Below are 24,243 nucleotides of genomic sequence, written 5' to 3'. Positions count from 1 at the left end.
GGGCTGAAGCAGCCGGGGGACGAGAGGCGGGGTGGGCGGAAGGGGGAGGAAATCCCATCACTGGGGCGCCAGCCTGGACGTTCCCGCCTCCTCCGACACTGTCGGGTCCGATCGGAGAAGGGTCACCGCCTCCTCCAGCGAGAAGGGGGGCGGAGTCCGGCTCAGGTGAGGCAACCCTGTCAGCGCGAGCCGTGGTGGCGCGCGCGGGCGCGCTCACGTGGAGACTGTTGGGCTCTGGGGGAGCTGGGTGGGCGGTGCGAGCAGGGTCTCGTCCAGGCGTCGGGGCGCGCGCAGACGCGTACCGGTTCCCCTCCATCCCCCCACCCCCGCCTACCTTGTCCGTCTTTCTGAGGTGGTATTGTTACCCTCGGAACGGAGAGGCCAGGCGGGTGGAAGGCGTGTTCTTCTGCGCAGGCGTCCCCCGTGTCCCGACGCCAGGCTGTCTGTCCAGCCGATGGGGCGGGGGCTCTTGCCCCCTCGGATCTGCGGGCCAGCGACGTTGGTTACTGGGATCGGGTGGGGAAGGCTTGGGACCAACAGCCTGGCGGGGTGAATAGAGGATCTGCGGGATGGGGTCGGGTGGCTCTCTCGCCCCCATCCTGGGTCTCCTTGAGCGACGAGGTTTCATTTACACCAGAGCAAGGCCGAGGCGGTCTGGAATCGGGAACCGGAGGCTGACCCTTGGAGGGGTGGAGCCAGTGTTTTGGAATGCCCCAACTTAGCAGAGGACTACAGTGTTTTTAGGCTATTATTGAATGGCCTCTGCTTCCAGGCTTCGTGCTAGGAGCTGTGGGGGATGCAGTGGTAAGAACAGCCTTCCGCCCTCCTCCCCTCGTTTGGAGGACGTGCAGATTTATACTTAAATACTAACCTTAGGCAGTGAGTTAAGGGGGGGTCGAAGGTTAGTTTTTCTTCTCTTCCAAAAAAGGTCGTTTGTTATTAAGTCAGTGTGCATTCTGGCATCGTGGAGGGTACTGCGGAAGCTAATTTCTGAATAGGACACAAATCCTAAATATTTAGTTTGGAGGAAAAATTTTAGGTAAAGGCGCAGTGAAATCTTTAGTACTAAGTAGTATGGTTGGGTTCTGGTTAATTTTAATGAATGGAAGTAAGAAACCCTTCACCTTCAAGAACTGAAGCAGAAATATTTCCGAAATATGTTCATACACTTTTCAGTTGTAGTAGGTAGAAGATATTACATACATTAGGATCTTTCTTTAGAGGGTGAAGAGAATGCTGTGCCTTAGACATCACTGATTATTTGTCATCCTTGTAGGGGCTGTTGTGCCTTAGATAATTTTAAAAAGGTGGGCTGGGTGCCTCACCGTTTTCTGGAGAAAGTGCATTCAGTGTTGTGATTTTGGTGGTGAGGTTGATAAGCTAAAAGATTAACGGCGGGGGACAAAGACCACGTGGGGAGAGGAGAGAGAGAATATTAGAGAAAAGCCCCTAAACCAAGGGAAGGCCTCCTACTATTACTTTAGTCCCCTCTGGAAATCCCAGGAAACTTCGGAAGACTGGCCTCACCACCACTGTCGGCTTGGTGACCTGCCAGGTAAGAGTAACTCGTTGAGGACCTGTTCCGGACCTGAAAGAGATAAGATTTGGAAGAAAAGCATCTTAGAGTGGGGTGTTTTCCTAAGCTTAGGAGTCAGTACTCTCAAAAGAGACTTTGTCGTAAGGCTATCACAAGTAGTTGAAGTTATTTTAAAAAATCACTTGAATACAAAATGCATGTAAGTGTTCAGTATTTAAAGTATTTAGCATGAATTATGTTGAATTTTAGTTCTTTAGCGTGGGTAAGACTTAAAAATAGCTTGTATACAGTGAGAAATGACAAAGTTTGCTGTAGTGCTGACACAGAATCTTGAATCTGCCTCAGTTTCTCCTTGGAAAGGGAAAAGAAAAACCCAAGGTATTGATTCCATGTTAGTCTTCAACTTTTATTTTTTTAATATAAATTTGTTGTAAACAAATACTTTTCCTGTTTGTCAGTTTTAAGCATATGAGTTCTCTTTTTACTGTACTTAACATTTCTCAAATATGGATGTTGTCTAGTAGAGCCAAAGTTTTGTTAGTGTAGCAGGTGGGATGGAATGTAACACTACACAGCACCTTTTGTCCAAGTATGAGGTGAACTCATGCTAAAAGACCAGCTGTTTCTGAGTGAACTATTGTTCTTACAGTTGTTTTCATCGTTGTCATTACTGAATAGTGGCTTTTAATCTCCAGATTCCAATTTTGGGAGGTGCCTTTCATTTGATTAATTATACATCTATGTACTAAAAGCTTTGATTTCTGAGAGCTCAGATTAGGAATTGTGTTGGAGTACTGACATTTTATTGTAATATAGATAGATTACTGTCTTAGTATCTAAGATTATTTTATCTGTAGATAATTTTCCTTGTGATATTCTAACATACTTGAATGATATGTTTAAGGTTCCAGTATTTCCTTGATTCTAAACCACATTTTGTTCACATTTTAATCTTGAGGACAGGATGCCATAAGTAAGCATTATACCATAGCTTAACTGGCATTGTTTCCCCCCCCCCGCAGTGTTACATGAGATAATGTTGCACTTGATAATCACTGGCATCTTAGATTTAATGAAACTTGGTACAATTAAAGACTTTTGTATCCAACTAATTCGTTGTTAATTGTAAGCAATTAATTTTCCAAATCTGCACTCTGAAGAAAGTTTGCTATTGAAAGGAATCCTATTGGAAGTAATATTTTTTCCTTATTCAGAGGGGAATTAACGAACTGTTTCGTTTCTTTGACAAATTTTAAAGGATGATTGAGTGCTGGGTCTGCTTTTTGGAAACTGTACTTGGTGTTTTGTTACTTTGTATACTTGATAACAGTTTACAAATGCTTTATTTCCAGCTTAAGTTTAAAATGATTAGGGTGAATTGTTCCCCCCTTTCTTCCATACATGATATTGTTAACTTGGTGTAATTGATTTTTCAGTACATCTAAATTAGTTATAATTTAAAATCTACTCAGCTGTCTTCCTCTAAAAATATAAGACCTTCAATTTTAAAGGTCTTTGAAATACAACTCCTTCTGTTTTAGTCTACAGAGGATTTGAGGAAGGAGGACAGGGAGAAGAAAACCCACTGTTTTGGGGTTCAGTTTTGAGAGGAATGTACAGATGGTACAAAAATCTAAACACATGTAGTAACATACACTGTACTTTATTTTGAGTAGAATGTCAAAAGCGACTCAGCAGGTGAAGTATCAGTCACTTGCTGAACACTATTGATTTGATAAATGATTCAGAAGTGAACGAATATACCACTTAGAAAGTAAACTAGGTATAAGAAATGAATTAAATCCATTTTTCATCTTCTCTCCTGGAAAGGCACCATCAATAATTGTGTCTCCAATGCTTCAGCATGGCTTTCTTCTTGATAGAAGTTTAGTTTTTTTCCTTAAGAAATACGTATCTTGATCTGTCAGAGGTGCAAGGCAATAAAAGCTATTTTTTAAAATTGCTGAAAAGGTTGTGTGTGGTGGAGGCAACTGGGATGGGTGTCAGGCAGCATTTTCTAAATAATAGAGGGAAAATATATTTAGACTTTTAAAACAGATGTTAAAATATAGTCTCAAATATATAAACAGCTAAAAGAAGCCATTGATGAATGGTTTCTATAGATTTTTGGATACCTTTGTGAAGTTTGCTCTTTAGAGTGTTAAGTGGCTACAGATGTTCTTTTATCTGGACAATCAGCTGGCTGGCTAGTCATTTTAAGTTTTAGGAAAATGTAGTACCCGAGACAGGGAAATTTCTAGAACAGTTACAGTGCAAGTGTAAAGTTCTAAATAGGATAAAGCAGTGAAGTTTGTCATAAATTATTATTATTATTATTATTTGCGGTACGCGGGCCCCTCACTGTTGTTGCCTCTCCCGTTGCGGAGCACAGGCTCCGGACGCGCAGGCTCAGCGGCCATGGCTCAGGGGCCCAGCCGCTCTGCGGCATGTGGGATCTTCCCGGACCAGGGCACGAACCTGTGTCCCCTGCATTGGCAGGCGGACTCTCAACCACTGCGCCACCAGGGAAGCCCTACCATGGTTTTTAAAATTTCATTTAATATTGGGAATTCCCTGGTGGTCCAGTGGTTAGGACTTTGTGCTTTTACTGCTGAGGGCACGGGTTGAATCCCTGGTCAGGGAACTAAGATCCCACAAGCCATGTGGTGTGGCCAAAAAAAAAAAACCCAAAAAAATCATTTTATAAAAGTTAATATATGTATTTATATTTTAGAAGCCACATAGTTCCATTAGGTTTAGAGCTAAAAAAATAGCAGTCTTCTGTCCCCCGTTTTTCCCCCCCAAATTCCCCCTCCTTAGAGGCCACCACTTTCACTTGTTTTAGTTGTTTCATCTGCTACTGACTTATGTATTTCCAAACGGCGTTCTTATATTACTATTTCTTGAGGTAGTATTTCAGACAGCATTTCTTGACTAATAGGGAAGGTGGGAATTTAACTTTCTTACACCACTTCTCCTCTGCCTCCCCCACACACACGTATTGGCCTTCCCTTACCCTTCCAGTATCTCAAATTTGGCTCTGTTCACATTATTGTGACTCTGTAAACAAAACACATAGGGTACGGCAACTAAACAACCATGTATTCTTCCTGGAGTTAATAACTGTCCCATTAAAATTCTTGTTTTTTTATGACCTATCTTCACATTTTCATGGAACTGTTAACTTCTTAGCGCTCTCAACTATGTCATGTGATCTCTCCGTTCCTTTTTTCCTTTGGGGAACTCCTTGGAGTCCCTCATCTTCCTGCTCCAGTCTGCTCCCCAGTCCTGCTGCCTAGCTCTCATTTTGCGCTTCAGCATCATCTTTCAAATTCTCTTTGCCGGTTTTCTAGGATGGGTCTCCAATTCCTATATTCTTCGTCTTCCTTTTCTTGGTTTATTCCCAGCTTCCTGAAGCACAAGCTTTAATAGCTTCCTGAGAAGGGATATGTGGGAGGGTAGACTTTTGGGTTCTTGCTTGTCTGGAAAATGCCTTAGTCTCCCCTCATAATTGATGTTTGGCTGGGTATGGTCTAAGTTGGAAATAATTTTCTCGGAGAATTTTAAAGAACCTTTTACCTTCCGGTATTGCTTTTGAGAAGTCTAATGCCAGTTTTATTCCTGATTCTTTGTTAACTCCCCCCACTTCAAACTTTCCAGATCTTTATCCCAGGTGTTTTTAAATGTCACTGTAATGAGCCAGGTGTGGGGATTTGTTCATTCATATTGCTGAGCATTTGGTGGACCTTATTAGTGTGAATAAGTAACTTCTTTAGTTCTGAGAATTATTCTTTGTTGTTTATCATTCTCCCCATTTTCTGTCTTTTTGTATTCAGACTTTGGGCTTCATAAGTTAATTCTTTTTTTCTCTTGTTCATTCACTTTTGTTTCTCCTTTGCCTTGTCTGTGACATTTCCTTAGCCATATTATCTTCCAACCCTTCTAGTAACTTAAATTTTTTTTTGCAATTTTAAACTTCCAATAATTTTTTTTGTTTCTGGAATATTTCTTTTCAAAAAAAATTTAAAACATTCTCTTCTTGTTTCATGGATATCGTATTTTATTTAGCTCTCTGAGGATGTTAATTATAGGTGTTTTTCGCCCTTAGTTCTGTTTCTTCCAGATGCCTTTTTGTTTGTTTGTTTAGGGCTCTTTCATGTTGTTGCCAAAATCTTGGCTGTCTGTGCACCGATGCTGTACAGAATTATTGAGACAGTTATGGAGGAGAAAGAAAGAGTGGCTTTATCTCTTTGCCAGGCGAAGAGGGAACACAGTAGGCTAGCACCTCAAGAACTGTGCTCCCCTCCCCGGGGAATAGGGAGAGGTCTTATGGTCGGGGCTCATGGTCAGGGGTGTGCAATAAAGACGAAGGCAGTAACAGTCTTGCATTCTTCTTCTGCAGAGTTTCAGAAGGATGGGGTTGCTGACAAGATTAGGATGTGTGCAGGGTCTCAGATGGTCTCCCAATCTCGATGAGCTTGCTTCTCTGGTCCCTTTAATCTTGCCTCAGGTGGTTTCTTGCCTGCTCCTCCCTTGATTAGCAACTGTTCGAATCTGCCCTTTGGAACTCAGGGAAGGTCATGGAGGCTGGAGTTTTGCCTACAAGAAATGGGGGACAAAAAAGCCTCCGTGCCTGGGAGCCCCATAGGCCCGCACTCGGTTTCAGTGTTAGGGATTTTTCCCCTCCAGTTTGTGGTGCTTCTACCTGACTGATTGGAAGCTGAGTGAATGGGCCTTGAGGACTGGTGGGCTTCACTGTCGGGAAGTTTGATGGGGACCCAAGCGGTCTGTTGGAGGGATTCCCTGGGTATTTGAACCCTGGGCTGCTAGTCTTCTATTGGTGGGTGGGGTGGGTGGAATGTCTTACCTTCTAGTGTGGACTTTAACTTCACGCTCCAGTTGTGGGTGTAGCAGCTCGTCCCAGTCTCGTGTCCTGAGTACAGAGTTTCTCCGGTTCAACCACCCAAGCCCAGCAGGGGACTGCTGGCTTCTTTCCCGAAGAGGCTTTCCACACCCCCTCCCCACCAACCCCTGTCAGAGGCAGGCGCCCTTTCTTTGTCTCCTGTAGCACCTTGTACTTCCTACCACAGCACTTGCAATACTTCATTGTATTTGAATGTTGATTAGTCTGTCACCCCTGAGGGCAGAGATGGGAAGTCTTGTTGATCATTTTCTCTCTAGTGCCAGGCATAACTGTCTATCTGCATGTGTTTGTATCCTGGGGTGTAACCATTAGATTCTGCCTCACTCCCTCCCAGAGGACCAGAGGTTCCTTCGCTGGAGAGGATAAAACAAGGTTTTAAACTTTGTGGCTCCTTCAGCTTCTACAGAGTCTGTGGGCAGAAGGCACAGAGCAGCGCCACTTCGGGGGTTATTGACCCTGTTTTCTAACCACACAATGAGAGTGTGTTATGAGCACTAGTCAAGGAGTTAGACCTAGAATCAGCAGTCCTGTAGTTCCTAGGAAGTTTAGCAGTTTCTTAGGAGAGGACAAGCAAGTTCTTGTTTCTGATGAGTCCAGGAGATGAAAATGTACAGATATGTAAGGATTCCAAACTCAGCTTTGGAAAGTGATCCACCCATAGTCCATGCGGTCTCTTCTTTATTCCCTTTTTAAATTTTAACATTTATAAAAAATTTCAAATGTACAAAAAATAAGCTTTTGAAGCAAATGCTAGACATCATGTCATTTCATCTGTAAGTATTTCAGTATGTTATCTCTTTAAAAACTACTCTTCTGGAAAAAAAAAAACCAGAATGCCATTATCACACCTAAGGGGGAGAAAAACCTAGTAATTCCGTAGTATCATCAAAGATACATGTGATGTTCTAAGCAGTCGGTTGGGTTGGCTGTATAGAAGCCCTACAGGTCAAAATGGAGTCTGAACAGATGGTTTTGGAGCTTGTTCATCTCTTGTTTTTCTTTCTCCATTTTTTTTTTGAAGTTTAACTTATTGAGCTTTATTGAGGTCTATGTACATGCCATAAAATTCCTTGTTTTAAGTGTACAGTTCAAATATTTTTAGAGAATTTGATGTGTAATCATCATACCCCAATTTTAGAACATATCCATCATGCCCCCAGAAGTCCCTCTTCCCACTTGCAGTCCTGCCTCGAGCCCAACCCCAGTCCCAGAAAACCACTAATCTACTCTCTGTCTTTATAGCTTTACCTTTTCTGTGCCACAGGTGTGGAACTTCCATTAGATTATTTTTTTATCAAATAGACTTCCAGCCAGTCCCCTTGTCTTGACATCATCTTCACTCCACTTCCCCTGGCACCTTGGCAGCCAGTTCTGAGCCTCTGGGTGGGCAGGGGCTTATATATGTCAGGTGGTTTTAGCCACTGCCAGTTTAGGAGTCAGCTTTCTGGGCATGCTAAGTCAGTCAGCATGCATTCGTTTACCTGCTCACCAGCTTCCAAAATGCTATTTATTGATATTTCTTTCCCATTCTTTTTTCCCTTGTGGGTTTTTACCTTTAAAACAACAACAAAGCCAAAAAACTTTAGGCATGGAGAGGGTAAATGCATGAGTGCAATCTACTACCATCTATAACTGGAAATCTTCCCCACTAATATTGATTTGCCCTTTTTATTTATTTAAGGTTGCTAAAAGACTCTGTTTATAATTTCTTGGGGTTTATTTATTGTCCTCGGGGAATGCAGAACTCTGACTTCTTAGGTATAGATGTTGCATCACCCACACACTTGTCTTTTCTAACATGGACCCTAAGTGTTAAAAGTGGGTCATGTAAGGGTTAAGGGGAGGCTGTAAACAGCCAGTAGCTGATCTGTGTGTGCGCAGGCCTCCAGGGCTGTTAGCCGAATCAGCATTTGCTCCTTATTGGACAGGTGTTTAGTCTGCATGCCCACCATCAGAAACATCACGAGCTTTGAAAGGTCCAAGCTTGGCCATTCATGCCTCCCTCTTTTTTTTTAAGATTTTTTTTTTTTTTTGATGTGGACCATTTTCTGTGTTTATTGAATTTGTTACAACATTGCTTCTGTTTTTTGTCTTGGTTTTTTGGATGCGAGGCATGTGGGATCTTAGCTCCCCGACCAGGGATCGAACCCACACCCCCTGCATCGGAAGGCGAAGTCTTAACCACTGGACCACCAGGGAAGTCCTCATGCCTTTCTTGTCATCGCACCCTCTGTGCCCTTTGACTTAAGCTCTTCTGTGTCTTAACACTTTCTTTCTTTATAGGATCATGGATTTTCCTGGCCACTTTGAACAGATCTTCCAGCAGCTGAACTACCAGAGACTTCACGGCCAGCTCTGTGATTGTGTCATTGTAGTGGGGAACAGACATTTCAAAGCCCACCGCTCGGTACTGGCAGCATGCAGTACACATTTCCGAGCCCTGTTCTCTGTGGCAGAGGGAGATCAGACCATGAACATGATCCAGCTGGATAGCGAGGTAGTGACAGCGGAGGCCTTTGCCGCACTGATTGACATGATGTATACCTCCACCCTCATGCTGGGGGAGAGCAATGTTATGGATGTCTTATTGGCAGCCTCTCACCTGCACTTGAACTCTGTTGTTAAGGCATGTAAACATTACCTAACGACAAGGACGCTGCCCATGTCTCCCCCCAGTGAGCGCGTCCAGGAGCAGAGTGCCCGCATGCAGCGCTCCTTTATGCTGCAGCAGCTGGGACTGAGCATCGTGAGCTCAGCCCTCAATCCCAGCCAGAGTGGCGAGGAGCAGCCGGCCCCCATGAGCTCCTCGATGCGCAGTAACCTGGACCAGCGGACACCCTTCCCCATGAGACGCCTGCATAAGCGCAAGCAGTCTGCAGAGGAGCGGGCCAGACAGCGGCTCCGACCCGCCCTAGATGAGTCTGCCATCTCCGACGTTACGCCAGAGAATGGGCCGGGGGTTCATTCTCGGGAGGAGTTCTTTTCACCAGATTCTCTGAAGATCGTGGATAACCCTAAAGCTGACGGGATGACTGACACCCAGGACGACAGCACCATCTTATTTGACCGGCCCTTTGGTGCTCAAGAAGATGCCCAGGTGCCCAGCCAGTCCGACAACAGCGCCGGCAACGTGACCCAGCTCTCCATGGCCTCCCGCGCCACTCAGGTCGAGGCTAGTTTTGAGCAGGAAGCCACACCTGAGAAAAGTGGTTTTCAGTGCGAAAACCCTGAGGCTGGCCTTGGTGAGAAGGAGCACATGAGAGTGGTGGTTAAATCTGAGCCCCTGAGCTCTCCTGAGCCTCAGGATGAAGTGAGCGACGTGACCTCCCAAGCGGAAGGCAGCGAATCGGTGGAGGTGGAGGGAGTGGTGGTCAGTGCCGAGAAGATAGACCTCAGCCCCGAGAGCAGCGACCGGAGTTTTTCAGATCCCCAGTCTAGCACTGACCGGGTAGGAGACATCCATATTTTGGAAGTCACAAATAACCTAGAACATAAGTCCACTTTTAGCATTTCAAATTTTCTTAACAAGAGCAGAGGAAGTACCTTTAGTGCAAATCAGAACAATGACGATAATATCCCAAACACCACTAGTGACTGCAGGCTGGAGGGGGAGGCCCCCTATTTGTTGAGTCCAGAGGCTGGGCCTGCAGGCGGGCCCTCCTCAGCCCCTGGCTCTCACGTGGAGAACCCGTTCAGCGAGCCCACAGATGCCCACTTCGTCAGGCCTATGCAGGAAGTGATGGGCCTGCCATGTGTGCAGACCTCAGGCTACCAAGGAGGAGAACAGTTTGGGATGGATTTTTCCAGGTCTGGTTTGGGGTTGCATTCCTCCTTCTCCAGGGTAATGATGGGCTCCCCTAGAGGTGGAGCCAGTAACTTTCCATACTACCGCCGCATAGCTCCCAAAATGCCAGTGGTAACCTCAGTCAGGAGCTCACAGATCCCAGAGAACTCTGCCAGTTCCCAGCTAATGATGAACGCGGCCACGTCCTCATTTGAAAATGGCCACCCTTCGCAGCCCGGCCCCCCGCAGTTGACGAGGGCATCTGCTGACGTCCTGTCAAAGTGCAAGAAGGCCTTATCGGAGCACAACGTCTTAGTCGTAGAGGGGGCTCGCAAGTATGCCTGCAAAATCTGCTGCAAGACTTTCCTGACCTTGACAGATTGCAAGAAGCACATCCGTGTTCACACAGGTGAAAAACCCTATGCCTGCCTGAAGTGCGGCAAGAGGTTCAGTCAGTCCAGCCACCTGTACAAACACTCGAAGACCACCTGCCTGCGCTGGCAGAGCAGCAACCTTCCCAGCACTTTGCTCTAACCCGACCTCTTGAGATAATGCTGAGGCCAGTATCAGGACCTAAACTACAGTCTCTTTTGATTGGTGGTTAATGCCGTTGGGTTTGAGGCTTCAGGCTGCGAATGGCTCATGCAAATTTCGATGACTAATAAGTGGAGAATTAATAGGTATAGTGCTTGTACTGCTACATTTCTGAATGAAATGTGCGCTTTCAGAGAAGGGATCCAATCCCTGAAACCAAGTTCTTCCTTAGGGTTGAGTAATGTAGTCAGAAAGTAGTTTGGAATCGATGTCATTAAAAGTGGCACATTTGACAATTAAAAATTGAAGTGCGAAAAGTTTTTTTAGCAATTTTTGTAAAACTCTGAAGCATTTAATTAAATTTCCTATATACCTTCTGATGAGATTATATACCTGTACAGTGATGCAAGGTAAAGTTATGTGTAACCAGTGGCAACTTTGTGCCTGTCTAAAAGGAAGGCCCTTGAGGACATGCCTGTCTGCCAAAAATGCTTTAAAGTTTATCATGAGCTAGTCCTAGGCTTCAGAAAATACGGTATTTTTTATTTTTGTCTGATTTGCAGTCACAGACACTGCACTTTGATGGTGCTGACACTGGGTCCAGAGCGAGCATTCTCTGGACTATTAGGTGTATATATACTTTTGAAAACATCACTGTTTGTTACATAGATGTTTTAACAATTTTTCTTGGTTTTAAAAACAAAGTTGTAAAAGTATGTACTTATAGGGAGCAACAAGTAAGGTATTGTTTCTGTATGTGCTGTTTTAGCAGTATTTTAACCAACCTGTATTACGTATGTTACAGTTCCATGTTTGGAAGTCAGAAAAGAGCTAGTGTTTGTCTTTGTTCTGATGGTATGGAGTCCTGTTTAGTGAGATCTTTTACGGCGCGTTTACCCTTTGTTCCATGCAGATTTCGGGGGCTGGTCCAGCCTGACACATCTCACCCAACGACAAACCCGTTGTCTGCTTCACTTCTTCACATTCATGCCACATATGGCATCTTTCCCGGGCCTAGGTTACTGTTTTCAGGTAAAAACTAACCAAAAGTGAAATCAACCCCCCTCCATCGTGGGTTTTATTACTGTTCTGTACTCTATCGTTTTAAAGTACAGACCCTGAACTTTTGTTGTTGCCCCAACCCAATACTGAATGTTTGAAATCCAAATGCAGCAGTATTCATGGGTAAATATAAGCGGGTTGGGCAGCCCAGAGCATCGAAATCGCCAAGCAGCATCTGAGACAGTTTGAGGAGACATCTGGGAGACTGCCCTGGGCCTCCCTGGACCCCACTGCTTCTCTTCCCCAGCCCCACCTGTGGTCTTCTGACCCTGTGGTCTTCTGACCCTGTGCCATCGGGGCTTTTGGCAGCAGCTGTCAGGCTGAGCCCTGGCTCATGAGCTTCCAGGGGAAAAGCACAGGTTAATGTGTCTCTATAGAGCTCATGAAGTCAGTTTAATTCATGCATGAACATGAGTTCATTTTTTATACAGCTTTTTTAGACACAAGCCACTGTGCATAATTGAGTGAAATCCTTCAGTTCTTACCTTTGTTTAGAAAGAAAGGTAATCAGCGAGTGTTTTCTCTTCTTCATCTAGTGTATGCAGTTACACATCTGTCTGGATAAACTTACAATGTTCATTGCTTAGCATCTCCTATGAACTGATTCCCAGGGAGGAAAACCAAAAGGGAAACCTCTGATTCCTCTCCTTTCAGATGTGGGGGAGACAGCTGGAGGCTGTGGGATCACCTGTGAGGTTCAGCTGTGTGGCGAATTGTTAGCAGTCATGCTCTGACTTGATGTGAGGAGGCTCCACATCCACCCCTCTGTGGGGACCAGTGACTCGTGAGATTAACCCTGGGAGGCAGGTGGGTCAGCGTGGAGAACGAGAGAGGCCCTGCCTGGCTTGGGAAGAGGAATCGGTGGCACCAGGAGAGCAGTGGCAGCCCTCCTCCCCTTCCACCTTGAGGAGGAGGTGCCAGGAAGCCGCCCCCTCACCTGAGCTCCAGCTTAAGTGGACTTGCTTCTGGGCCTATCTCTGACACAGCGGCTGGAGCCCTGCCTCTCCACTAAGTGGAATCTGGAATCTCTCATCTACCTCTTAGTCAATCAGTTCCTACATGTGAGAGGCAAGCCTGTGAGCCAGTGTCCTCGTACATGCTGTAGCACTTAAAAAATAATTCAGAGGTTCCCTGGAAAACCAGTCCCAGGGTTCCTACAAATTGGTAGTTTCTACCTGAATTTTAACTGGTATTGGGTACCTGGATTTGATTGGTTAGCCTTAATTATAGCTTGGCATCATCATTTCTGGTGACCAAATCATAAAGTTCTATCAGGGCACCTGTGTCAGTGGTGCTATGCTGGTCAAAATTTGAGACTTTGAAATAAAAAATTTGTCATATTCATGCCTCTAACTAATTATATGTTCTTTTTCTTCACCTTAGGTTATTAAGGTTGAAATAAAAAAGTGAAGTAGTATTGCTTTCTCTGCTAACCCTGCTGTGACCAGTACTTTTTTTTAAAACCAAGCTTCCTAGAAAATACTCTCATGCTGTCAGTTAATAACAATTATTGGTCATTAGTCCCTCGTGCTTTCCCTGAGCTTTGTCTCTGAGCTGTGGACAAGGGTGATGTGTTGTTCTCACCACAGTTTTACTCCTAGTGGGCCTGCCAAATCTTGCTCTTCCTGCTGCTCCCTTACGTGCCTCCCAGAGTGAAGACTCAACTCTCCAGTCTGGCTCAGCTGTGGGGAAGAACTGGAGCCCAGGTCCCTCAGCAGGAGCAGGGCTTTGTCAGTGCTGGTGGCCTGGCCTTAGGAGGACTGAGGTGATTAGAAAAGGGCATTCACCTGGGGAGTGAGGAGATGGACATGAGGGACAAAATATGAAGGTGCTGAAACTAATTTTAAAATAAAAATTAAGAAACCCACCTACCTTGATTAGTCTTGACCAAAAAATGAGTATTGTGACCTTACCTAGTTCTTTTTGCCATGTGTGTTTAATTTGTCCGACGGTCTAGGGAGCAGGTCCACTTGCCGTGGTCACCACTGGGCTGTGGTTGTTCTGTCCTCAGTGAGGGACACTTGAAGGCATTTTAGCAGAGGACGAGGGGTAAGGTGGTTTGGACAGGGTCTAATAATTAAAATGCGTGGGGATGGGGGTTGGAAGCAGAACCTGCAGTCACTAGAGGCCCTGATTTAGAAAATGTAAGCAGATGCTCTTGTCCTCAGCTTCTCCCAGTTACATGCCCAGGCGGTCTCTCAGAGAATTATTTAATAGAATTACACACTTTGGGCTCAGATGCTTCCAACCACAAAAGTGGGAGCACATCCATTAGCACCAGTCTTCCCTCCACAGAATCAGTACACATCAGACTTTTTTCTTTGGCTCCCATCCTGTGGGTCCAATCAAGCCTGGGCGCATCTGACAGAATCCCGGGGCCGTTTGCCTCCTAGCCTCAGTGTCTCCCGTGTGGCTACAGCTTGAGTTCACTGGGCATCGGCTCCCCTCTCAGGCCAGCCAGCAAGTTGTTAGCTGCCAACAAGGACATGGTGTTTCGGGTTCTATGGGTGGCACTGCCAATGTGGGGCAGGATCACTGGAAAGGAGAGGAAGAAAGGGAAATGAGGAGGGTGGTTCAAGAGCCTTAACTCGGGCCCTTTTTTCATGGCTAGGATGTGCCTATAAAAAGATTTGCCTTCCCTCCTCTCACTAAGCACTCTATTTCCCCAGGGCTACCGAAACCCAGACGCAAGGGTGACAAGAATTACGTATCCTGAACACAAGAATGTCAGGGTTAGAAGGAGTCTTGGAGCCTGTCTAGACGCAGCCCTTCAAATGGGCTTCTGATCTCCCGAAATAACTAGGTGAAAGGCTGGACAGCACAGCTCCCTCTGGCCCCACTGCAGAGCAAGTGAGGTCACTCGTCCCTAAAGCGCGCCTTTCGAAAGCAATACCCAGGGCACCAAGCTAAAGGCCCAGGGCTTGGGGGGATGGGAGTTTTCCCAGCTCCGGGCAACAGCCTGGCCATCACAGCCAATGTTCCTCTCAGACAGGCACGGGGGCGGGGATGGTAGAGCTTCCAAGGGCTCCAATAATGGGAGCATTCACTGTGGGGAAGGCAGCTACGGCCCTTCTCTTTGGTTTTCCCTTTCAGAATATAAGTGAAGGACAGGGACTGGCCCAGACAGCCTGAGGCCCTTCCACTCGGTTATATATTAGTCTGGAGGCAGAAACCACACCAGCTAGCCGAACAGAGAGACCGTAATATAAAGAACTGTTAACAGTAACTGAGGAGTCTAAAGAGGAATGCTAAGTAAGTGGTTCTCACAGTGCTCCCCGGCCAAGGGGCAGCAGCAGCATGGGAGACGTTAGGAGCACATTCTCAGGTCTCATCCCTGAGGCAGAGGCATGGCGGGGCCTGGCACCGTGTGTCTGATCAGTCCCTCCAGGTGACCGATGAACAAAAAAGTTTGAGAACCACTGCACTAAGGTGTCACAGGGGCTGAGATGCCACACGCATCTACCTCCCCGGGGGCTAGGGGACAGGGAAAAGGGTATGACTGTTAAAACTTAGCCTGAGAAAGGGCGTTTGGAGCTGCGACTCCCACCTCTGGCGGCTGTGGCTTGTGTCTCTGGGGGCGCAGTGCTTAACCCGAGTGTTGGGAGAACTGCAAGCCGGCTTCACAAGCTATGGTGGAAAGGAACTGGGGCCGGGTGAAGTGTTCCTGGTAAAGCACAGTTCTTACCGCAGTTCTTCAGGGTCAGAAGAGGGTGGTTTGTAGGCAGTGGTTCTGGGGTCGTCACGTCCAGTCCAGCAGCTGCAATCTGACCACTGGCCAGGGCCTGGTACAGGTCGTCCTGGTCCACCACTTCTCCCCTGAGAATGACAGTGTGATGTGGGTGCCCCAAAGCTCCCTCTACCCAGGTCGCCTTTAGGGCAGAACCACCCAGAGAATGAATTTTTCCATCAACCTGGCACTTGGCACTAACTTTCAAAGCAGTAAGCCTTATAGTATACTTATTTATAGTTTGTACAGTAATACAGAGAACCCCGGCCTGCCACTTTCCAGCTGTGTGACCTTGGGCAAGTGTCTCCAATTCTCTGTGCCTCAGGGTCCTCCTCTGTATGATAGGGAGAACACTACCTAACTCCCAGGAGTGCTAGGAGGATCAAAGCTTACTTACACGCACCACTGCATGAACGGGACCCAGAGCCTGCATGTGTGTTGGGCTCCCGACCACCGGCTGACAAGCACTGCAGCGAGTGTCAGGCACCTGCCCAACTGCAGGCAGGGACCTGAGGATACACCCAACTACATCCATCCAAGTGAGCAGATATCCGTCCCATCAGTGAACCACTGGAGTAGAGAACTGGTTTGCTAAAGACTTCACACTGTGCACTCAACGATACTCGTGCAGCAATAAGTAACCCAGTGCCCTGAAGTACTGGGTACACGACGGAAGCAACACGACACGGTTGGCATCAGCGCGAGCCCTGTGTTCCTGCATGTTGACTCCACCCCAAAGGCACCCCCTTTGCAGCTGAACATCAGTAACTACAGGCACCTCTGGGGTGGATGAGCCCTTGGAGTCCCCTCCCATTGCCCATCTTTGCCTCCAAGTTGATTTAAGTGGGTTCAAAGGGCACTAGCTAAGAAGGGGTTGGAGTGGCAGAGAGGGAAGGTCTGCCCCCATAACATGCTCAGTGGCCTAAAGGCACCCCGAGGACATTTTGAGGACCCAAGACAACCTGGGTTTTGGGTCTGTCTGCCCAGGAGCAGGAGGGTTCAAGCTGTCATTGACTCACACAGACAGACCCAGGCTCAGCACCATGAAGGTTGGCCTCCAAAGGGCTGTAAAGAACATTAAGGCCACCCCTTTGTGGTTAGAGGTATAGGGTTACCTGGTAACTTGCTGCCACAGTGCCTTCACTTCCTGAGCAAGGCCAAGGGTACTGCTGGGAACCAGACAGGCCAGGCCCCGCTCTGAGCACCTGGGACGTGCTCTGGGGCCTTTACTGTATTTCTGAGTTGTCTGGTTGATTGGTTTATCAAGGGCAGTAAGCTCAGCCTGAGTCTCACTGACAGCCCATGGGGAAGAAAAACCAGGTCACAGCAGCAGGGACAGCCCCTCTCTAGGCTTGCCTGGTGACCCAGGATACCTGCTGATGTTGACAAACACGGCCGTTTTCTTCATCTGCTGGAAGAAGTCCTTGTTGCAGAGCCCCCTGGTTGCAGGTGTTAAGGAGCAGGCCACGACGATGAAATCAGACTCAGCGGCCAGCTGCTGGGTGGACACTGCGGGAGGGCAGGGCTCCATCAGGTGCTGTGTCCCAGGTCAGGGACAGCAAGAGGGTGGGAACCTTGACTGTTCCTCCCTCCGCCCATAATGGAAACTCCCAAGATGCTTTCTGAAGGCCTCGTCTCTACCTGGAGAACTCTAATAACCACACAAAGTCAACAGACACTTGTGGGATCCTGGTGTGTTATATCATTCAGCCAGCCCCCTGCTCTAAAGGTGGGGAAACTGAGGCCAGAGAGGGGCAGGAGCTTATTCAAGGTCACACAATGGGATCTGGACCACTCTGGCTTTCACCACCTTCAAGGCCCAATGTGCCAAGGGGGTGGAGTGGCTGAAATCCAGCCTGCCCTCTGCTTACCACGCTGTGCGCCTGCCAGGGAGCTGGATCCACCAGGACACAAGGCTGGCGGGTAAGCGCTCACCAGTTTATTAAGGAAACTTTGCATGAAAGTTCCCAGCAATTCCTTATATGTGTCACCATCCCTGCTGCTCTGTTTGTACATGGACAATGGTGATAAAAAGACCCTGCAAGACAGGAGACCTGGAGTCCCTCTGGCATTGAGGGTACTCACTGTGTGGCCTGGGTGAGGCCCTTTGCTCCCTGAATGGGCCTCTGCGTGCAGGAGCAGGGAGGTCAGACAACACCTAAGGCACGCCACAGACACCGTGGAGCTCCTGCATCCTGCCCCAAAGTGCTGCCGTTACAGCAAACACGGAGAACCATCCAGCCGAGCACAGGTGGGGTTCCTGTGGAAATAGAGGTTTTACTTACCAAACTCTGCCTGGAATTCCTCTGCTTCCTGAGGCCTGGGCTGGCGCCCTGTGTAAAGCAATCTCTGGACACCGAATGGTTTCAGACACCGAGCAATGGCCTGGCCTGGAGGCAAGGAGTCAGAGTCAGTGCTTGTTCCCAGTCCCTCAGAGGGCAGGGCAGCGCCCAGCAGCTCCAGAGAGCGGGAGCCCCTGGGGGAAGGGTGGGGGTGGGGAGGCCCTTCCCAACATTAACCACTCCTGCCACACTGTACCCAGCCCCCTGCCAGCCCACACTGCCCTCACGGGTCCGTGTGATAGTCCTTCAGGGATCTGAAGGCAGCACCACAGCTCGTGTGGCTGTGACTGACTTGTGCTGTCCTCACACGGTGCTGGCCATCTTGAGGGCCATCTGCTAGCCTTCCCTGAGCACTGGACCTGGCAGCCCAGCAGAGGTCTGAGCACACGGTCCCCTTCCTCCTTCTGGACCCTCTGTTTCTGGTGGTGCACCCACAGACCCCACCCGACCTTCTGGTGGCGCAGCCCAACTGCTGACTCACCCCGACCCTGACCCTTTGCACACACACTGCTGCCGGGACAGGCTTGGGCAGCTGGATTTTCAGACGCAGAGCATGTCCCAAAGCTGCTGGCTTCCTCCAAGCAGCCCTCTAGTGTGGGAGGCAGGGCTGCTGGCTGGCCCGACAATTTATGCACCCCTCCCATCCTCACCCTCACCTCTGCACCAGGCAGGGTGCCAGAGAGCCACCGGCCTATGCCAGGCTTCTCCAGCGCTGGGGGCCACTGGAAGAAAAGTAGCTCTGCCCTGCCTCAGAATCACAGGTAAGCTCTGTCCGCTGGACCCTCTGGTTCCTGAATTAAGGCTTTAGGAGTCAGATGCCTTCCAGAACCCAGGCCTGGGGCAGCATGGGCTCTCCCACAGTAAACCCCTCCTAGAAGTCTCGACCCTGCAGCCGTCATCGCTTTCATCTGTCCTGTATGCAGCTATAATCATAATGAACCCTGGCTCTTACAACTTGCTTCTATCACCTAGTGAGTTCTTAAGGAACTCCTTATTTTATTTTTTGGCCTGTGTTTTACGATGCTGTGTCTTCTCACTAGAGATATCCCTACTGCACCCAGGTACGGCGACTCTTTGCAAAGAAGGATTGTCAGCATCTGGACACGGGGTGTCAGAGACTCAAACCAAGACGTTGAGAGCCAGGGTACCAATCTGGGTAGATGGGAGCCTCACCTATGCGCCCCAGCCCAATGATGCCAACGGTACTCTGTGTGAGGCCGTAGCCACACATCCACAGGGGCTTCCACGAGGTCCAGCCGCCACTGCAGGGAGAGAGAGGGACGGGTTAGAGGCTCTGGTCTCAGGCAAAGATGAGGGCCGCTGTGCAGACCCCGTGGTCCAAGGGACAGGCCCAGCCCTCCAGTCAAGGATTGAGAGGAGCATGCGTTACCCCTACAGCCACTGGGTGCTGCCGATAAGCAGCGTGACTGACTCTTCCTTTAAAACCACTGGGGACACAGAATCCGAAGGCTGGAAGGGGCCTTACAGGTTCTCCCCCCATTTTGCAGACGGGAAAACTGAGACAAGAAAGGGCAATCTATGTGAGGTCACACAGCCAGGGCAGAGCAGCAGGTTGCAAACCCAGGATGTAGGATTCCAAAACCAGTATTCTCAGTGCTCCAGGGAAGCCACAGGCCCACCCCTGTTGCCTTGGGTGGACAGGGGAATAGAGCCTGTCTTGAGTCACCTCCAATGAAGGGACCAACTCCCTCGACAGAAGGGTAAGAGGGACATTCAGCACCGTGTCTAGTCAGCCCCATGCAGCCTCTGTCCCTGCCACATCCCCACCTCAAATCCCCTCTCCCAGTACACATTCTCTGAGAGCCTGTATCTGCACGCCTCCTGGCCTTTGCTCAAGCCAGTCCCCGCACCTGGAGTACCTCTCCCGACTCTGGATGTACAGACCCACATCTCTGATCTGAAACCCTCAGGCCAGAATTTTTAAATTTTCAGATTTTAGGAAGGTGGTAAGGTGCATATGCTGTATTCTACATAACACCCTCAACAGCATCTGGGGTGGCACCCATATCAAGCACGTTGGTGTATCTGCAGCGAAATGAAACAACCTTCAGTTTCTAGAGCCTTTTGGATTCCCACGTGATGGTGCACAGGGCCCTCTAAGGGCTCAGGAGGATGCCCACTGGCTACCACTTCCACGCAGCCTTCTCTGATCCACGCTCCTCCTCCACAATTTCCCTTCATGCCCTGTTTATTTCAACTCTGCTGTGCACTTTAGTATCGTGCCTGAGTCTGTCCCCCCCTCATTAGTTGGGGCACAGCCGGGGACAGGATCACCTCTGGTCCAGGGTGATAGTGGGTGCTAAGTACTAGCTGTTGAGCAGAGTCGACTTCCCTGCCAAGTGTTCACTCACTTCTTCACCTCCTCGATGGCCTCAGGCAACCGGCGACAGGTGGTGAGCAGCAAGGAGACAGCGAGCTCGGCCGTGGCGTCTGTCAGGACATCGGGGGTGTAGCCCACACGGATCCCACTACGAATCAAAGATCTGGCGGTAACACTGGCCTCAAGCACCTTCACCAATTTCTACTGCTGGGACGTTGCCATGATGCGGCTTTGTTCCCTCTTTGCGCTGCCTGTCGGGAAGCTCAGAGCTGTAAGTGAGCATTCAGGAATGGCCAGCCCTCATTCCCATCTTGATTATCTCCCATTCTGAGAAGGATATAAGATGGAAGATCGGGGTTCAAAGTCTGGAGCCAGTAACCACTTAACTTTTCTGAACTTCCTCATCTAAAGAGGCAAATAATAATACTTGCCTTTTCTACTTGAAGGGTTGTTGTGGGGGTCAAAAAAAAAGAATGAATGTGAAAGGGTGTCACCTGGACGTTGTTACCCACTGCTTCTGACTGCTCGGCCTTACCTTAACTGATGTGTGCACACATGAGCAGATTTTATCATCAGCTACCTTACGTTTTCACTGAATGGTCAAAGAATATGAAGAAAAAAATAAATACTCAGCTCCTCTTTTTCCCTCTCTGGTAGTCACCCCTCACTCCAGGCCCTGATTCCAGAGCCCAAGCTGCATTTACCGTTTCTTTTTTTTTTTTTTTTTTTTTTTTTTCGGTACGCAGGCCTCTCACTGCTGTGGCCTCTCCTGCTGCGGAGCACAAGCTGCGGACGCGCAGGCTCAGCATCCACGGCTCACGGGCCCAGCTGCTCCGCGGCACGTGGGATCCTCCCGGACCGGGCATGAACCCGCGTCTCCTGCATCAGCAGGCGGACTCCCAACCACTGCGCCACCAGGGAAGCCCGCATTTACCGCTTCTTGATTTCATCCAAAGCCAAGTGGTCGACGCCCACGGACATTGTGCTGATGACTTTGAGATTGGCTCCTGTTGGGCAGAAAAAGCATTGTTTGTATCTTTCCTCATGGGATTCAAGGCCCTCCAACATACTATAGACAGGTCCAGAAAAGGCAGGGCCCTGCTCAAGGTCATAAAGCAAGGCTGAGCAGAGCTGGACGAAGGCCCCGGGCCCTGGCTCTCCTCCACACCATGGTCTTTGCCCTCCTAAGGCCTCCCTCTGGGGACTCACCACCAGGAGAGAGGGGCACAGTGTGTGCCTGATGGAACTGCACACAACTGCTCCCTCTGGCCTAGGTCCGCAGTGAATGCCCTCAGAGCTCAGAGAGGTCACTGAAGACCTGCTGGGGAACCAGCAGCAGCAGGCTGCTATGTCCACCAGGGCCAAGACACCCTTGGAACTCTCCCCGGGCCTGCCCAGTGCACACACCTGCGGCATCCAGGAGCTTCTTGTCTATGCGGTCAGAGAGGAGGCAGAGCAGGCCATGGGCCCCGGCCACGCCCCGTTCCAGGTCCTTGCTGGGGATGGGCTCATCGGAATCCCACTGCTCCACCTCACAGCTGAAGGCAAAGGAAAGACTGCTCGGAAGTGCGGGAGCCCCGCAGGTGCCCCCAGGCCCCCAAAGCCCCTCCAGCCCCCTGCAGACCCCTCTCAGAGTGGGAAACATTGTCTTCTGCTTGCTCTGGCCTCCAGCTGCCTGGGGCTGGCTGAGGCGGGTCAAGGTCAGGCGTGGGTGGCCTCAGAACTGTCCTGAGGGTGAAGGACTGTCACAGAGCACAGCTCTCTGACAAGGACTGAAAGGGGCCTAAAGTGAAAGGAGAAAGTCACAGGGACGGCTCTCAGCTCAACACAAGGAAGCGCTTTCTTACCCCTACAGGAGGCCTCACAGGTAGTGAGCTACGGGGCCTGAGCTGCCTATTGTTGGGAAGGCCAGTGGGGGGCTTGATTTCCCTGTCCAGTTGCACATCCTCTCCTATGAGTCCATGAAATGAAAAACTCTTGTTCTTGACTTTGTACTTGGACAAGATCAAAGCAGTTCAACATGGAGGAGTTTCAGGGGGCACTTCCATGGTGGCTGGTGGGCACGGGGCATGTTTCCCCGTGGTGCTGCCCAACCTCCCAGCCCTTGACATTTAATTCTGTGCAGCCAACACGTACGGAGCATCTACATGCGCAAGACACAGAGCTGCTGGCACTTCCCAGAATTCCCCGCCGCGGCACCTCCGCGCCTAAGCCCCAGGCACAGGCTTCCTTTCACCCTCCTTTGATGGTGGCACAGCGCTATAGCAGTGTGAGCTGCTGCCATTAGTGAGTGCCCTTGTTGTTTTTGCTCTCCCCTCTTCCCCCCTCAATGCTTGGTACATGGCAAGTCCTCAGCAAAGGTTTTATTGCATTGAATGAAATGAACACATCTCATTTTCCCCTGGCACTGGTCTCTGAGGCTGGGTTCCACCTTCTCCCTACCTGATACAGGTGGTGCAAACCTGCATAATGCAGGGCTCAGACTGCAGCAGACAGAGCGAAGTTCACATCCCAGCTGTGCCACACAAGGTCATTGGGGAAGGTACTTAACCTCTCCCAATTTTCTCTGTAAAGTGGGAATTACAGTACCGACTTCACAGTACTGAAGGATTAAGAGTTTACGAATATGAAGCACCTGGCAAGGCTGACCTGAAGGGTTCAATTTAAGAAATACTACCAGAGGCCCCCTGCCAACTGTCCAAAGGGACCAGGTAATCCAGTGACTGCCAAGGTCCCTGACCTGGCCAAGTGACCACAGAGGGTAAAAGATTAACAGCCTGTCCCTTGTGTCATGGGACGTCTCCCCTCTCCCCAGGGCCATGGCTGGGGAGGGCTCCAGCCCTTTCCCCCACCCACACTGCAAGGGCCAGGGGAGCTGCGGGTCCAGCGTCACTGCAACGGGCCTGGAGGAAGCTGGGCCCCAGAGAACTTTCTCTAAGCTTCCCCAAACTCCAAGACCGTCCTGGCCAGGCACAGGTTGGGAAGTTCGGCCAAGGCCCAAGCGCAGGATCCCGGATCTCTCTGACGCCACGGACCGCCCCGTCCGCCCCACCAAAAATAACTGGGCCTCGGGAGGCCTACCCCGACCCGCCCGGAGACGCTGAGTGCCCGAGGTCCCGGAGCGGCGCCTGGGGCTCTGCAGCCCCTTCCCGCGACGCCACCCGCAGAACTCGCGCCAGGAGGGCGGGGACTCGGCGCGCGGAGCGGTGCGGGGGCGCCGGGCTCTTACTCTGCGGCCCGGGAGAGCGCGGCGCTGCCCTCTGGGGGGATCCTGCGCGTCACAAACACCTTCATGAGCCGCACAAGCCTCATTCACCTTCCAGCCGCCGGATACTGGGCCGGACCCCGCGGGCGGAAGCAGTCCGGGAAGGGGGCGGGGCCTCGGGAGGGCCGGGCCCGGAGCAGGAGGGGCGGGGGTGCGGGCTGGCGCCGGGGGCGGGGGCAGAGCGGGGGCGTGTGGGATTGCAGCTGCGCTGTGAGCCAGTGGCAGTGAAGGTGTGTCTGTGTGAGGGGTAACTAGGGCTCCGCGTGTACGCCTTGTGCCTGTGTGTGTGTGTGTGTGTGTGTGTGTGTGTGTGTGTGTGTGTGTGTGTGTGTGTGTGTGTGTGTGTGTGTGTGTGAGATCAAGCCTTAATGAAACTGAGACTGGTTCTGGGGCTGGTGCCAGGCTCGCACCCTTGGCCCGCAGGGCCTACCTCTGAGTACCCACTGCCCCAGAGCATCAGAACCGGCAGGCATGACTTGGGGGTTGCGTTGGGTAAAGGGCCATCCAGGGGAGAGTCCTGTGTGAATGTGTGTGGATGCCTATAAAGGTGCCTACTGCGCTGGGGGAGGGGGCTGCAGTCAAGGACCATCCCCATTCCCAGGGCCTGAGTGCACTGACCATCTTCTCTAGGTCTGTTCCATCACGGTCACACTGTTCCAGGCAGGGGTCTTTGGTCACACAGACTGAGCTCTGAGCCTGGCCTATTGTGCATACACAGGAGCCTGGA

The 24,243-nt window shown here is 49.8% G+C and overlaps 2 protein-coding genes across 5 annotated transcripts; one reads left to right on the top strand and one right to left on the bottom strand.

Moving 5' to 3' along the window:
• Positions 1 to 13,659, top strand: ZBTB5 (zinc finger and BTB domain containing 5). Of its 4 annotated transcripts, XR_009532765.1 has the most exons (3): positions 717 to 804; positions 8,745 to 11,811; positions 12,496 to 13,659. XR_009532765.1 is itself a non-coding variant. In XM_060100910.1 (2 exons), the coding sequence occupies exon 2, from the start codon at positions 8,749 to 8,751 to the stop codon at positions 10,777 to 10,779; it is 2,031 nt and encodes a 676-aa protein (XP_059956893.1). In that variant the 5' UTR covers positions 1 to 165; positions 8,745 to 8,748; the 3' UTR covers positions 10,780 to 13,659. The 4 variants fall into 4 exon arrangements, 3 of the variants coding, with proteins under 3 accessions (XP_059956893.1, XP_059956892.1, XP_059956894.1); XM_060100910.1 differs by lacking the exon at positions 717 to 804 and adding an exon at positions 1 to 165 and having other exon boundaries at positions 8,745 to 13,659; XM_060100909.1 differs by having other exon boundaries at positions 8,745 to 13,659.
• Positions 13,660 to 14,037: 378 nt separating this feature from the next.
• On the bottom strand, positions 14,038 to 23,610 carry GRHPR (glyoxylate and hydroxypyruvate reductase). The gene is made up of 9 exons (XM_060100913.1): positions 23,481 to 23,610; positions 21,659 to 21,789; positions 21,186 to 21,258; positions 20,283 to 20,399; positions 19,084 to 19,172; positions 17,854 to 17,958; positions 16,942 to 17,077; positions 15,527 to 15,657; positions 14,038 to 14,376 (listed from the first exon to the last, which is right to left on the bottom strand). Exons 1-9 carry the CDS (start codon positions 23,561 to 23,563, stop codon positions 14,255 to 14,257), a joined length of 987 nt encoding a protein of 328 aa, XP_059956896.1. The 5' UTR covers positions 23,564 to 23,610; the 3' UTR covers positions 14,038 to 14,254.
• Positions 23,611 to 24,243: the final 633 nt, after the last annotated feature.

This window comes from Mesoplodon densirostris, chromosome 6, assembly GCF_025265405.1.
Source record: "Mesoplodon densirostris isolate mMesDen1 chromosome 6, mMesDen1 primary haplotype, whole genome shotgun sequence".
Taxonomy (NCBI): Eukaryota; Metazoa; Chordata; class Mammalia; order Artiodactyla; family Ziphiidae; genus Mesoplodon; species Mesoplodon densirostris.
This window is presented reverse-complemented; position numbering and strand designations above follow the sequence as displayed.